A 16974-nucleotide genomic window follows, 5' to 3' on the forward strand; every position below is an offset into this window, starting at 1 on the left:
GGACTAGCATATCATAGCCTGAATTAGAAAACAAGCACTGTTATGACTGTCCCACAGCTGGATGCTTTGGGGGCCCTAGTGAAAAGCAAGAATGTCAACACAGAATTCATTGTCGTTCAGCCAAAGGTGGGCTTACTGCAGTGTTACCGAGCCTGACTTTCTAACACGCAGGGCTTGGAGAAGGGCTCTCCCTGGAGGCCCAAGTCCACTTGGGGCCTTCCCCAAGGCTCACCCAAGCGGGAAGGGTTTCTCTCTATGGTTATCATTTAATCTCCAAATTGAAGAAATAATGCTAAAAATCTCTACATAGTTTAGCGTCTAACAGTCTAACATACCTTGTAAAGTGGTTACACCATTTAAGGAGAGAAGAGATATTTCTATACAGTGTATGTTGACGTGTGAGAGAATCTAATTACAGCTATTGTTATGGGAGAACGGTATGTTCTCAGGGGAGAAAAGCCAGGCAGGTGTTTTACGATTCGCCCCACCGAACCCTTCAGGTGCAGATCAGGACACAGTGGTCAGCAATGGAAAGAGATCTTCTGCCCTGGACACAGACAACATTGCTTTACATACATCCAAGCACCGATAGCGGCAGGCAAAACTGTCTCCTTCCTTAACATGTCAAATTACTCTGACATCACTTTTGTCTCCCCCGGCTTTTCATTTTTTTTTGTTGTTGTTCATTGCAAACAAAGCCACTCTGTTACACATGGAAACAAATGAACAACTTGTGTGTGTGCTTCCTGGCAGCTGGGAGAGATTTTGGAGCAAAGGTGGAGAAGCAGTTGTTGCGTTGATTTTGGCCTAGACGACTGGGAGTCTGTCCCAGGTTTATTTTTATGTTACTATCTTCAGATAAGGAAAAAACTGGGAAGCACAAAAAAGTTTCCTAAAGGGAGAGTAAAGCAGGTTCATAGGGTTCTCTAAAATGTCCCTGGCTTCAGGTTTCATTATGAGGTTCTCTGCACCAGGCACATCTCTAGACAAGTTTTTCTACCTATCGTTTTTTGTAAACATGATTAGTATTTTGTTGTCTTTGTCTTCCCCTCAGTCGATCTTTACAATACCATCCTGAATGCCCACTGGCATTCCTACCTTCTTTAAAACCCAGCTCAGACGATACCTCCCCAACGGAGCCCCCACTCACATGCCACAGTCTCCCTCTCAGAATTGCCTCATGGAAGACAGGCATTCGCAAGGCACTACTACTTGGTGACACGTATTCCAGGAAACAGACCCCAGACAGCCAATACTATCTGCTCCAGGATCAGTTTCCAGAAGCACATGGGCAGCTCCAACACCCAAACATGACTCAGAACACAGCCAGGTTTGGCCTATGCCAGGTCACAGACTGTGAAACGTGTCACAACACATACTGCATACAGGACACACTTGGAAGTAACTGACAGCAATTCCTAGGTGCCTTTACAAAACTAAGCAAAACAAACAACAAAACAATACAAAGGGAATCACTGTCCTAAATTCAAGCTAAGGTTTCCTCTTATTTCTAGGAACAAGTTAGGCGTCTAGGATGTACATGAGTTGTAAAAAGACTTGTAATGATAGTTATGATTTATTAAAGCTTGTCTGAGGATTCAGAAAGCAAAGTCAGCCACAAGCCATAGAAGCTGGGCACACACCTTTAATCCCAGCAGCCAGAAGCTAGGAGATAGTGGTACACACCTTTAATCCTAGGACTCGGGATTAAGAGGCAGATGGATCTCTATGAGTTCAAGGCCACCCAGGAATACACGAGATTGAGTCAGTCTAAAAGAATAAAGATCACATGCCTTTAATTCCAGCACTAGAGGGTTATAAAAGATAGAAGCAGGGTCTTCAGTATGCGGTATAAGGCATTCATTCTCCAGTCACGCTGAGGACCCTCCAGTCATGCTGAGGAGAGGTAGCAGGATCAGCCCATTCAGCCTGAGACAGCAGTAAGAGCTAGTGGCCCGCTACTTGCTTTTCTGAGTTTCACCTTGAAGTTTGAGCCCCGACATCAGTCTCTGGGTCTTTTACTTTTTTGTGTTACAGAAACTTGAGTGAATTAGTCACTGGCTTTCTTGGGAAAGATTAGAACTTTTACAGGAAAAGGCAAAACTGATCGTTTTAATTCTGAATCAAAAACTATTCAAGTGGCTTTGTGACCCTAATAAAATGATGAGCCAATCATACAGAACTATTTAAATTATCCCAGTGAGATGTGTTTCAAGGAATTAAAAATTCACAGATAATGTAATAGCCCCAAATACTGCAGACAGAACTTAAGCTGCAGCTCAGGACCACTGAGACGGTCAAGAAACGCTGGCAGCTCCAATCAGCCACGACCACACATTTCCATGTGGAGCAGCTGGGCTTACATGAAGAGCAGACCGAGTCATAACCACACTGAGATCCAGTGCTGAAAAAGGGCAGGTAGGCTTTTGCCCGGCAGCAGTCATCGTTTGGTTAGATCCGAACCTTCTCTTCTTCAAATGCTCCAGCACAAGCAGACTGGGCAGTGGCTGCATCACTTGTACTCTGGCAGTGGTGGCAGCCATGATCTTGGTGTGCAGTATGATTAACTGTCTCACCATCTTTCCACATAGCCTGTTAGACAATGTCAGCAAACCTCCTGAGTGGTATCTGAGACTGACCCGTCTCAAACAGTACCTTTACAGCGAGTATCGGGGCAAGATGACGAACAGGGACACAACTTAAAAGAGAACTGTCTCTTGGGAACAAAATACTTCCTTGAGCATTCTTACGTGAGGATAACGTTTTTTAAGGGATCACAAATACTCATTCACAGCTATTCACGGTTTTATCCAACAGCTGTTATCCGTGCCTGTTCAAAGCAAACCCATGCTATCAACTCGTCATGCAGTCGAAGGCACACAGGTTAGATCCCTTTCTTCGCCAGCAGGGCAGACCAACAATAAACACAAACGTTCAGGAATTCCAAGTAGTCACATGTGGTTTGAAACACGCTGAACCACAGCCAGAGGTTGATTTGGGGGACACGAGCCCCATGCCCTGAACTGGAGGCGAGGGAGTAAAAGCTCAGGCATAAAACAGGGGCGGTGGTAAATGCGGTACACACTGAGCTTGGTCAGTCTCTGCGGGTGGGAACAGCCGTGCAAAGCAGCAAAGAGAAGCAAGCTGGAGCTGACTACAGGTTAGGTTTCCTCACAGGGACAGAAAGCCACTGAGGGCTTACGCAAGATAAAAATCTGCTTTTACAAGGTAATTCTGACTCGGTACCAATAAAGGACTCTGCCACACAGACACTAGGCAAGGATAACGTGGTGATGGGAATTTGGAGTTGTTAACCACAGCTTATCTGTTGGAACCTGGAATTAAATAATGGGATGGACCACAGAGCACGAGCCCATGTCCCCACCTAAAGGAGGAGGAAGGAAGAGGAGCTGCCCAGTTATAACTTCCACCCGGCTGCAGACTAGCCTCAGAAAAGGCATGCCACCCAAACTGAAGAACGGCAGTTCTGAAACCACTCTCAACTTAGAGGAATCCTAAAAGAAGCACTGTGTTTCTCCCTCAGTTTTCACCGTACCACTAGCAAGTGAAAATCACAGTAACAGTCTCAACCAGGGTTCCCCGAGGGACGTTTTAAGGGCAGTGATGTTTCTGCAACTGTCACTTCCCTTGGAGAACTCAAAGCACCACAAGCCAGCTCCTGAGTGCCCTGAGGCTAATGAGACGGCTGACCAGTGGAGACTCAAGTCTGTAAGACACTGATCTGTAAATCAACCTTCAATAAACTCGCTATCAATCTAGTCAATACACTTTCACTTTAAGAATCTCCTGGGGAAGCAGGGGAGACAGGAGAGATGGCTCAGTGGTTAAGCACACTGGCTGCTCTTCCAAAGGACTTGGGTTCAATTCCCAGTACCCACATGACAGCTCACAACTGGATGGATCTCCAGGTCTAGAGATCCAATGCCCTTTTATGACCTGCATGGGACACTTCACATATGTGATGCACAAACATATATGCAGGCAAAATACCACATACATAAAAATAATAAAATCTAAAATGCATCCTTAGAAAACCATCTCTTTGGTTTGTTCACTGGAATTACTACAGATACTTCAGGATAACAACATTCTATACTGATTTTAAGAGTATATATATATATATTTTACTAAATTGCAGGTCATTCTTTTTTGCCTACACTAAGTATATTTTACATTAGTCTTGGTGATCTTATAAATGGAGCAAACTTATTAGCATACAAACATATAACATGCATCCATACCTCCACTTTAATTCTCTTTGGAGACAATTCATCTCTTTCACCACATTTTAACCTAAAGGGAAGGGAGAAAGAAAACACTTGAGAAGATAACAAATTTTATTACAGAGTGATATCAGTCTGAAATGTTCCCTTGGAATATTTAATTTTGAAACCACAACAGGAAAAATGACATACAGTAACCATTTACATAATTTAGGAAGAGACTGTCTCATCATTTCCAAGTTAATATCAGGGGATATGTAGGCAATATTACATACTTTTTAAAGCCTCTAACTCAAAGACCTCTACCAGAGAAAGCAGTATTTCATAACAAAAAAAGAAAAGAAAGAAATAGGTATCAAGGAATGTGTCTCTTTAAGAGTTCAGCAGGAACCATTTCAGATAAAATGATTAAAATTGTCATTTGACACGAATGCATACGGTCATGTTAAATAAGATGTGTTGTGCCTATCTCCCAACAATTCAGACAGTCTGACCTGGCTATGCCAGAGCCACACTACACACCTATGACATGGCACCTGTCAGTACTAGGACATCCATTCTTTAAGTCACCACCTTGATAAATTCTTGTCAACTAAATTATGAGAAGTCAATCCAATTTACATGTCATTGTAAAAAGACACTAAAATGTAGAAATTATATCTTGGAATGGACAAAACACAATTTTATTTATTGTGGCATTATTTTCAATAACCAAAGACTACAACCAAGAATCCACCCAAAAAGGGACTGTGCCAGTGAGATCTTGTTTTCTTAGACAACCTGCAAAGGAACCAGCTTCCTCACAGCTATCACCAATTCCAGATGTTAGTGAGTGTGTACATGTGTCTGGAAGGCTGTAGAGACCTCAGTGTCACAGTCAAAGTCAAGATCCGTGTGACAGAATGTCTACACCACAGCCAGAGCACTACAGCCCTAGAGACTGCATCTTTCAAAAGTTGGGACATAGAGGAGGATTACACAAAAACAAAAACCACTGTTAGGGTCAGACGGCCCAGTAGCCACGACATAGTAGTGCTGTGGATAGACTATATACAGTTTATTTATTTCAACTCTCAGAGAAAGGCTTTGGGATGTCTTCACTAAGAACACATGATAAATGCTTGAACAACCGATTTCAACATCATACAATGTATACAGGTATTCAAATACCAAATGGTACCTATTGATGCATTGTTTAATGTTTGTAAGAGCCAGTTAAAATAATTTAACTTAAAAAATCTCTTAGAGCAATGTTTCAAAAAGTCACTGCAGTGTTTAATTCTGTATTTGGTTATGTTACCTTTTCTGAGACACTCACAGTCTATCCATGAACGATGCTTCAAACTCTGCCCCTACCCAACGTGCAAATGCACTGCTCCCGACTTACCTGGTGGTCCTGTAAGTGTACTTGTAGGTGACTTCTCGAGAAACCTGCCTGGCCAGGGCAAAAAGTTCATCTCTTCTCGTCAGCAAGGCATTGTCTTTCACACAGAGCTGAGCGGCTGCTTCATTAACAGTGAGCTAAGCATCCAAAAACAAAAGGTTCACAAAAATTAGATAATAGAATGTTTCACTTACTGTGAAAAACTCACATCATATAGGAAGGAATAAATCATAAAATCCCCCGTTACCTCTCCTGTCAGGCTGCAGGGACGGGTAGCTGACTCACTGTCTTCTGGAGCACAAACAATTCGAAATAATTGCCTTGCTTCTACCTACTTTATTCTTTATTCTGCATTTTTGACTAGGTAGGGGGAGTTATGACTGATAAAGAAATAGTCTGCATCTCATTTCTGTTATGGAAAAAAATCCAAAAAATCAGGTTTTTGAAATGCTGACAACCTTGTTAGCTAAACACGATCATACACAGCTGGCAGCATGTCTCACCCGAACTGACGTGAAAATTCCTAATGCATCCCTGATCAGAAGACTTAAGCAGCAAAGTAGTGACAAGTCAGAGTGGCACTGGAAAGGTGACATCTCAGCGACTAACATTTTATATTTACTCCATTCAATAACTCTTAAAAGACCGCCAACATTACAACTGGCTGATCAGACGCCTGTACTAGAACTTAACACAGCAAATCACACAGGAGCTCCCTAACAAGTCAGTGTGCTCCCTACAGTTCTGCCAAGCAGATGCCGGAACTACTGGTGGGTAAACCAGACTTCTTTTAGAGAGTAAGAAATGTCCTGCATCACAGTGTGGGCAGTGGCGGGAAGAGGGCTGGGTACTGACAGACCCAGGTAAATTCTGTTCCTCCACTCAGTCACGGGTGTGTGAGTCTGGACGAACAAAAGGCTCGGTCTCCAAGCCTTTGTGTGTGCAGCAGGAAGACAGCACCGCCTCAGAAGCTCTCGCAGGAGAAAAGTGAGAAGCCACACCTGGCGGAAAGCCACTACTGATGTTTCCTTCTTGTTTAGCTTTAATTAGAAAGTTCAGACATTGACCTTTTCTTCTCTCTACCCAGGCATCTCACCTTTACTGCTAATAACTTCTCTTATTTCTCTACACTAAGGACTTCCAAGTCCCTTTTAATTTACATAATAATGTACCTTTTATTTTCTTACCATGGTTTATGACAGAAACTTGATACAATTACATCAGCACCTGATATGGGCTCAAAGCACAGTAAATATCATTGACTGATCAGTGAATTTTAAAATCCTTTCTAATGTCATTTTTGTTATACATATTAAAGAGCAGGAAAGAGCAATACACTATTGAACTCAACCTCACCCAGATAATGCCCATTCTTCAAGTGTTACAAGCAGAAAAGGATATTCACAAGTAGGCATCTTTCTTTGCATGCATATCTAATTATTTATTTGGCATAAGCTCTAACAAATGGACTTGTTAGATCATAGAACACACTAAATTTTAATAAGACTTTTTAAGATCAATTTTTATTTATATGTATCCATCTTGAGTGCATGTCCCATGTGTGCAGAGGGTATAAGGTCCCCTGAAGTTGTACTCACAGGCAACTAAGAGCTGCCTGACATGGGTGCTGGGAACTGAACTCAGGTTCTCTAAGAGCAGCAAGCCATTCTCGGACATTAAGCCACATTGTCAGCCCCTACTAACTTTTTATGCCCTAACACAATTTCCCTTTTTAGAAACTTCTCTAAATAATACCATGGACACTCACAGGGAGACTGTTCCTAGAACCCTGCCTCATGTTGCTTCCCATCTTTTAAAAACTTTACCTACTTCATATATGGCATTGATCAACTAGAAATCAATCCTTTCACATATCTGAGTTATTTCTAAAATCTACTGCTAGTGGCATGCCGAGCTGAGCTTTCACTTTGTATCATATGTGATGCCAGTCCCTTTTTTTACATTTTTCAATAGCCTTATAGCTCTTCCTTTGGATACTGTCTTAGTCACTGTTGTGTTGCTGTGAAGAGAGGCCATGCCCAAGGCAACACTTACAAAACAAAGTATTTAACTGCTTACAGTTTCAGAGGGTGTCTTAGTCAGGGTTATTACTGCTGTGACGAGACACCATGACCAAGGTGACTTAGGGTGGAAAGGCTTTATTTCACTCACATTTCCACATAACAGTTCACCAGTGATGGAAGTCAGGAACTCACACAGGGTAGGAACCCCAGGGCAGGAGCTGATGCAGAGACCATGGAGGGGTGCTGCTTCCTGGCTCTGCTCAGCCTGCTTTCATATAGAACCCATGACCACAGCCCAGGGGTGGTTTTACCTACACAATGGGCTGGGCCCTCCCCCATCAATCACTAATGAAGAAAAGGCTCTACAATCTTGCCTACAGCCCAGTCTTATGGAGGCATGGGGGTTCCATCCTCTCAAATGACTCTAGCCTGTGCCAAGCTGACATAAAACTAGCCAGCACAGAGGTTTAGCCCATTATTATCATGGCACTGGAGCAGTAGCTAAGAGCTATATCCTGATCAAAGGGCAGGGGTGGGGGGGGCCCGAGAGCAAGCACCTGGGCCTGAGGCCTGGCATGGACTTTTGAAACCTGAAAGCTCACCCCAGTGACATACATCTTCCATCAAGGCCACACCAGTATGAGCCTATGGGAGCCACTTTTATTCAAAGCACTACAGATGCCATGAATTGTGCTCTTCCTTCTCTAGAAACAGGTTCCTTTATTTAAGTCAACCTCACATTTCCCATTTAGCATTTAATCCACCCAGAAGAGGTCATGGGATGTAGTATGACACAAGTGTCTAACATCATGCTTAATGCCATGTAGCATGACACAAGTGCCTGACGACATGCGTTATGGTGTGTGGTATGCCACGAGTGCCTGACACCACACTTAATGATATGTAGCATAACACAAGTGCCTGACATCATGTGTTATGGCATGTAGTATGACATAAACTCCTAACATTAAGTGCTTTGGAGCACTTAATTTCCAACTGCACTGGAGCACATGTCCTGAGGGTTCTTATTACTACTGACAGCAAGGCTGTAAGCCTGGGATTCCACGGTAAGCTCTCAACTGAACTAAGCGCCCAGCAGGAAGACGAACAGCCTTCCTCCTTTCCCCTAAAGCATCAGCAAGGACCAGATTCATCCTTAAGGGTTTTCTTTTTTCCTTGTCATTGTCTTCTGTCTTGCTTTTGAGGTGGGGTTTTATGTAGCCCAGGCTGGCCTCAAACTCTATGTAGCAGAGGATGGCCCTGAACTCCTGATCCTCCTTCTCCACTTACCAGCACTGGATTACAGGCATGTGCCACCACGCCTGGTCCCTGCTTTTGGAGGGATACAATGTTACTGAGATGAAAAGGGAAACATAGTTCACAGAATGATGCCTCCTGAACTGCAGGCTCTGCATGCCTGCTGCTACAGTGTCCAAGAGGATCCTTCTCAAAATGCTTTCTAAGTAGCCATTTTTATACTCACAAATGTAAATTTCTATGGGAATTCCTGGATTACCAGTGAGATACCTCAATTACCCACACTTCAGGTGCAATCACAGAAAATAGTTTTTCAACATAAACTGAAAACTGTTTTATGTATCTTCTGAAAACTTACTGACAAGCAGTGAAAACAACGTAACACATTCACTGTCATGGGATTTCAACTCTAACAGACTGGAAAAGTAGGAGGAACTTTCCCTGCTCTACAGGACCCTCCTGTCAGAAAACTAAGACTGGATCGAGATCCCTGGCTCACTCCCAAGTGTAGTAAGATGCTAAATTACAGAGTCCCTCCCTCCAACCCGTCTGTCAGTTATAACACGATTAAATAAATTCCCCAAAGACTGATACTGGGGTTCAAACTTCAAGCTGAATATCAGAAAAGCAAGGCAGCTGGCCACTAGCCTTTTACATCTACCTCAGGCTGAATCTTGCCTTCAAGAGCTCTCACCAAGCCTCAGATGGCTGGAGAATGAATACTTCTATCTTCAGTGTGGCTGGAGAATGAATGCTGAAGACCCTGCTTCTATCTTTTATACCCCTCTAGTGCTGGGATTAAAGATGTGTGAGCTGTTACTCCTTTAGACTGATTGAATCTCATGTATTCCAGGGTGGCCTTGAACTCAGAGAGATCTATCTACTTCTTAATCCTGACTCCTAGGATTAAGACCTCCTAGCTTCTGGCTGCTAGAATTAAAGGTGTGTGCCTGGCTTCTATGGCTTGTGGCTAACTTTGCTTTCTGAATCCTCAGGAAAGCTTTAATAAATCATAAATAATATATCACCACAGTCAGTGATATATTTCATGGCCTCTACCTGACAATAATTAGCAAATCAGTGACTAATACACTTTTAAAGAAAGATGCAGTTGCTACCTCTGACACCGCTAGCTTTTGCTGAATGCCACTACTGCAATTTTGTCAAAGTAAAAAGTAATTCGCTTATGCATTTCTCCTAATTTCTATTTTCATAACCCCAAATAGTAAGAGTCCATTTTTATCATCATGTTGAAGATTCACTCTCATTTATGGCTGAGCTTCAACTTTAACTCAGTTATCTTTGTCTTCAGAAAAAGGTGGCTAACTGATTCTGTGACAGTTTCTTTCACTGTGGTTAACATGCTCATCTTTAGTGACCAAATTACTGTAACTGTCAATGAAGAATGGTTGACATAAAAACACTTGGCAAATGCTGGATGACAGAGAGGCTCAAAAGGCACCTGAACTTTGTCTTTTGACATTAAAGAGGACAAAGACCATGATTGCCCTTCCCCAAAGCAAAACAAAATGTGATGGTTAATTTCAATAGTCAGCATGATGAGACCTGGGAAATAGGCCTCCGGGTGTGTCTACCACTGGACTAGTTGGGGTAGGAAGACATATTCACTGTGGGCAACACCATTCCCTGAGCTGAGAGCCTAGATTAGCAGTTCTCAACCTGTGGGTCATGACCCCTATGGCAAACCTCTATCTCCAAAAATATTTACCCTACAATTCATAACAGTAGCAAAATTACAGTTATGAAGTAGCAATGAAATAATTTTATAGCTGGGAGTCACCACATGAGGAGCTGTGTTAGCGCCGTGGCACTGGGAAGGATGGGAACCACTGTCTTAGATGGGACAGAAAGGAACTGGTCTTGAGCACCCACTGCTCTGATCTTCCTGACTGTGACCGGCTGCTTCCTGTGCCGCTGCCTGGACTTCCTCCCGCCAGTGATGAACCATGCTCCAATTAAACTCTTCCTTCCTGAAGTTGCTTTTGTCAGGATGTTTTAAGAACAGAAAAATTACAATAAAAGCTAAACCCAAAACAAACAAACAAACAAAAATGCTGAGTAAAACAAGCAGAGAGGGGAGGCAGGAAGGCAGGGACATTCCCTGACATGCTTCTTAGGCCAGAAAAAGAGTAACTCGTGAGCAAAAACAAAGATGGCAGAGCCTCAGAGAGCAAGGATGCAGTGTCCAAACCAGATGAAAAGTTTCCATCTTCACAAGGCTGGAAAGTAGGGGAAAGGGCCAAGGAGCAAAGTTTGGTGCTCCCCAGGGTGCTAAGCTGGGCTCTTCCATACAGCTCCAAGCATTGGCATTAGAAAATCAGCTGTTACCCAGGGGCATACAGGGAAAATGACCTGCCTTGAGCCTCCAAGCTATGTGGAAGACAGCAGACACAAGCCTCTTGGTCCTCACCCATAATTCACTCACAATAATTGAGTTGAAAACTTATCCCCATGTTTTTGTATCCCTGTTAACTCAGAGAAGCAAAAGCAGATAACTGCTAAGGAAAGCTACTTCCTTTGGGGGGGCTTTTAAACATATAAAATGTGAGTTCAGTCAAAGAAATCAGATACCAAAAACAGGGCCAGCGAGCTGGTCCAGTGGGTAAGGGAACTTGCCACCAAGCCTACTTGTCAGCACTCTCATGGCACCGAGAACCAACCACCATGTAATTCAGACAGAAATCATTAGAAAAAATAACAGTGGTGGGGGAATTCATTCCAGTTTAGAAACAACAACAACAAAAATTCTAAAAATTTCATGAGTCAGAAATCATAAAAAGAAAATAATAATATCAAACTTCAAGAATAATAACGGAGCTATGCCCAGTGAAAACTCAGAGTTCTAACAGCTTAAATCAGAAATGTAAGACTGATGAACATCAATGAACCCAACACCCAATTTAATTTAGAAGAGACCATAGACACGACACAACCAAAAACCTCAATGAAGATAGCAAGTACTTCAAATAGAACGAGCTCTTTCTGTAAACCAGAGAGACATTTTAGGTAGGATTCACAGGCCAGACAGGCTGGGTGTCTACCTCTGCCACTGTAGCTTAAAAGCAACCACTGACATTACATAAAAAGGCATGGGCTTTTGCAATAGTTTATCCACAAAAAACAGGAGGCAGGCCAGTCCAGGCCTGCTGACCCTTGTTTGTGCAGTGCTCAAAGAAAAACTGTTGAATTTCTGGGCAAGGGTGGGAGAGAGACCATATAGATTAGGTTAGGTAATAAAAAACTATAAATAACTTCGTGCCAGTGTTTGAAGACAAATTTACTCGACATGTTTAGAAAAATGTAAACTTACCAGGTGATTCCAGAAGAAACAGACTACCTTAACAGCCCTACAATGTATTTCTTAAAGCCATCCAAAGAAAACCTCTTTTCAAGTGCTAGGAGCCGAAAAGCACCTGCTCTGCGTGTTCTTGTTTGGGAGAGTCCCAGATCCAGTGTTTCTTCTCTGGAAACCCAAACTGCTGGAATCTTCTGCAACATCTCATCTCTGGATTCTTAGACTGAATCGGCAGCAGACTGTTTCATGGGCCTGGGGCTTTATCTTGGTGACTTCTTAGCAGCCGAGTGCCCACAGTTTTGGTGGAACTATAATTGCCATGTTTTTCCAGAGTCCCTTGATCAGCTGACAGATACTGTGCAGTGCAAACCGCTGATGTGCTTATGTTTCTGCACGCTAAGTCCCTGCGGTTTCCAGTTTTCAGTTTATTTCTTATCATCCATGGACTCAAGATCCGCAGCACACCGCCTGCCTTCGTCACCACCTTATCTCCTACTGCACGTGTGGACAGGTGAGATCTCTGCCTGCTGAAATCCCTAGTACCACACCTGGGGTTGTCCCTGGCCCTTCAGCACCTGCCCCACACCAAGAGTGTGAGTGGTTCTAAGCTTTGGCATTGCCCGGCACTATGTGTGTGTGGTGTATGTGCACACCAATAATCTACTCTTTAACTTTGAACGCACAGAACAATGTTCTATTGTGTAGTTCTTTACTGTAGAGGATTTAATGCTTTGGGGAACAAATACAAAAATGTTTACAAGAAAAAAAAAAACCTATGGACTTGTTGGAGTTGACTTTTCCCAGCCTGGTGTCAGAGATGCCACTACAAAACACTACTAACTACAGACAACACTTGGCTATGAAAGATTTAAAGAAAAGCATCAAAGGTTTTTATAAAAACGAAAAACAACAATAACAAAAAACCTCTCAGAACAGTTAGATGGAGCTAAGGAAGTCACATATTTCCTTATTTGGAAGCTGAAGATAAACTGGTAACATTGTTTCTTCTTAAATATTTATAAATATTAAAAAGTCTTTCTCTGATTTACATAGTTAATATTTTCATAATGCCTGAAAGGTCACAGCAGCATTTCTACCTTTTATTCTCTCATAATTTCAGACTCTCACTGTTCTCCAGGCTCTGAGAGAGTCTGAGAGTTGGAGAAAGCTGGGTTCATTAACTTCTGTTCCCATCCACGTTGTTTTGACAGATTCACACACTTGAGCCCCAAGTAACAAGAGCTGTCCAAGAGAAGATCCGAAGATGACTTTCCCAGAGCTCTGCCCTTACCTACCAGCACCCAGCACTTGGCTTTCCAAAAGCCCTGCCCTCACCCAATCCTCCCAGTCCTGCCCTCGCCTCCCAGTGCTGCCCCGCCTCCCAGCAGCCAGCACCCATTTTATGCTGGTCATTCAGAGACTTAGGACAGCCCCATGAGAGTTAAACACCATCTATACCTATTTAGCAAAGAGCCCTGCAGCAAAGGCCTGGCATAAAAACAATTCCCTTAAATTGTTTAATTTAAGGATGTTTTTCATAGTGAAATTGATTAGGGATATTAATCATGTAAAAATCACTTTTACTTTGATAAAAAAGTGGGTTCTTTTACTCAACTTTGTGCTTCATGTGCAAAACTTTAAGTTATATTAAAAATAGGTTAAAACATAAAACTAAAATCACCAACACATTTCACCCCCTTCATATGAATTACAGTTTTCTTGCTGGATACCCTTATTCATTTATAGGTAATAAAAGAACATCCAAACGCTCAGGTGCACGAGTTCCTGTGAAACAGGGCACATGCTGACACCCAATAACTACGTGTGCTAATCCCAAAAGAGACCGGCCCATTCAGATCAGTCATTCTTGCTACACAATTCTGTGGTCATAAACTTCAGCCTTCATATCCAAAACCTTTTTTAAAAGGCCAGCTGGTGAAATTGCTGAAAACCAACTAGTGACAGTCATTAAAAGGGCAGTGAGGGAAGAAAATTCTCACATCCTTTCATATCTACTCATACCTTTAAAGCAGAGAAAAAATTAAATATATATTAATATAGACATTCAACATATACAGAATTTAACCAAATAAGAAATGTACAAAATATATGTGAATAAAAGAATTACAAAATTAATTACTGAGGAAGGTAAAAGGTCTAAATAGGGAAAACCATTTTCCGTACTCCCATATAGGTCCCATTATTATAAATATGCCAACTATTACCAAGTTAACCTACACGGTAAAACATTTCTAACTAAAATAGCACACCTTTTAGAAACTTGATAAATGTATCTAGAATTTTATTTGGATAGGAAGAGTATATAAAATTAACAAAACAAAGCCCAGAAAAGTTGTAACGTGCGAGTACAGAAGTACTTGTTCCTCTATGTGGCCGACGGTATCATAACACTGCCGGGTTTATACAGTCTATGCTGGAGAGGGACACAAAACCCAGCTGCACCAAACAGGATCAGATCAACAAATACAACTAAGTAAAACAGTGAAACGTCAGAGGAAGAATGATCATGTGGAGAAACAGTATTATATAAGACAAGGTTCATGTCCATAAAATATAAGAAGTTCTCACCAATCTTCGTTTTGTTTGGTCTTTTGGTTTTGATTTTTTGTTTTTGTTTTTGAGACAGGATCTCACTATATAACCCTAGCTGTCCTGGAACTCACTATGTATTTCACACTGGTCTCAAACTCAGAGATCAGACTGTCTCTGCCTCCTGAGTGCTGGGACTAAAGGTGTGTGCCACTTGGCCCAGAACCAATCAATTTTTAAAAGGACAACTGCACTACTAGGAGAGTTTTATGAACAGAAACTCATCGCTCTAGCAAGGAAATGAAAATCTGAGCTTTAAGTTTTTAATCAGTTAACACTGGCAAAGGTTACAATGTAAAACTCATTACTAGCAAGTTGCGGATAAACAGACACTCTCATAGCAATGATGGAAGCACAATGTTTCCTGCCTTTAAGGATGTGATTTAGCAGCAATTAGCAGTAGATTGAAACATCACATCTGCATACTCCCTGATCCCACAGTTTAAATGTCGGGATCCATCCCACAGAAGATACATACAAGATTGTAAAAAGGGTGTGGGTAATTGGGGCTGGAGATGGATCAATGGTTAGGAGTGCATACTGTTCTTGCAGAGGACCCTAGCTCAATTCCCAGCACCCATGTCAGGTGGCTTACAGCTGCCTATAACTCCAGCTCAAGGAGATCTGACACAGGTGGCCTCCATGGGCACCAACACATATACCTATACAAGAGACCCATAGATTTAATTAAAAATAATAAATACTTCTAAGTGTATGCCATAATGTTCACATACTAGTATATGTAAATGTTTTAAACTGACTACAACCAAAATGACCCTGCGAAACGAAGAGTTAAGGTGAACGCTGGCCCATAATTCATCCCACAGTGAACTAACTGGGCAGCTCTCTGTGGAAGCATGGTGTTTCACCACCAACAAGGGAATTTGGAAAAACGGTTTGTGGAACATGACCTCATGTCTGTACACGTAAAGATAACTCTTTGGAAGTGTACAAGTAAGTAATTTACATCCTTCTGTATCAGAATACCTTCATAAAGAATGTATGTACCTTTTGATATTAAAGGGCAAGACTAGGGGAAAGAACACAATACTGAATTAAATACTACATTCAACCTAAATTTTTTCCTGAGGGGTTATTCCTCAGAATGTGTTTATTTTAAAAAAATCTCACCAACAAAAGTCTTTTTTTTTTCACTTCTGAAATGCATCATTTTCTAAGCACTCACTGGATACATTAGGATCTAGGGGTAAAAAGTAGAAAAGCCATTAGGCAGCAAGGGATGGACCAGGGTACAAACACTACAACAGAGTGTTCTAGAGCCACCGTGGCAAAGGTGGACACAGGATGAAAAGGAAATGGATACGCCATTCTGCTTGGAAGAAAAGATCACAGCAAAGACAAGCTTACATGTGCACTGAATTTTCAAGATCGATGTAGCCAGATAACAAGAGGAAGCAAGAAAGTACCAAGATATATGCACATACACAAAGGAGGTAACATTCAACATATGTGTGTATATATACATGCACATATGCACGCTTAAACAGAACTGCTGGAGAAAGTGCTGTGGAGATAAAACAATGAGACCTTTGTATACCAGGCATCTAACCAAAGCAAAATTCAAAACTATAATCGCACCTCCAACATTCATCTACCACAACTCTGTTTTCCACACTAGCTGGAAACTGCCTTATGTTCTGGTCATTTTATGTCGTTTTTGTTGTTGTTTTCTTAAAAAGGTTTGCCAAAAAAGTATTTAGAAAGTATTCCACTTTCAAAATCCTATTTTATTTCTTAACTAAAAGACAAAACACCTTGCAAATACAAAGTTTATGCTTCACTGCTTGAATTCTGACAGTTTTCAAAAGCTACCTTACACCGCAAATTTAAAACTCAAATGAGTTTGAGTTCAACACAAGACGACCCTAGGGCAACCTGCTCACAAGAGAGCTGGCACACTTCAGTATTTTTAGGGATGTTCCTCCCCGGCAAGCCATCGGCAAACTCTCTGCAGGGAACAGCATGTACACACACAGACACACACACACACAGACACACAAACACACACACACACACACGGACACACACGGACACACACACACACACACACAGGTTAGCTATCAGCAAACTATCTGCAGGGAACAGCGTACACACACACACACACACACACACACACAC

At 42.0% G+C, this 16974-nt stretch overlaps 1 protein-coding gene across 4 annotated transcripts in view; it reads right to left on the bottom strand.

Annotated features, from left to right (window-relative positions):
- The window catches only part of Nab1 (NGFI-A binding protein 1), a 43840-nt gene that overhangs the window by 16596 nt on the left and 10270 nt on the right, over positions 1-16974 (bottom strand). For all 4 annotated transcript variants that reach the window (XM_040752669.1, XM_040752667.1, XM_040752668.1 and 1 more), the window contains 2 exon segments: positions 5632-5765; positions 4263-4314 (listed from right to left, as the gene is read on the bottom strand). In XM_040752669.1, the coding sequence (XP_040608603.1) occupies positions 4263-4314; positions 5632-5765 (186 nt within the window).

The sequence above is a fragment of the Mesocricetus auratus genome, unplaced genomic scaffold (assembly GCF_017639785.1).
Source record: "Mesocricetus auratus isolate SY011 unplaced genomic scaffold, BCM_Maur_2.0 Super-Scaffold_100010, whole genome shotgun sequence".
NCBI classification, from domain to species: domain Eukaryota; kingdom Metazoa; phylum Chordata; class Mammalia; order Rodentia; family Cricetidae; genus Mesocricetus; species Mesocricetus auratus.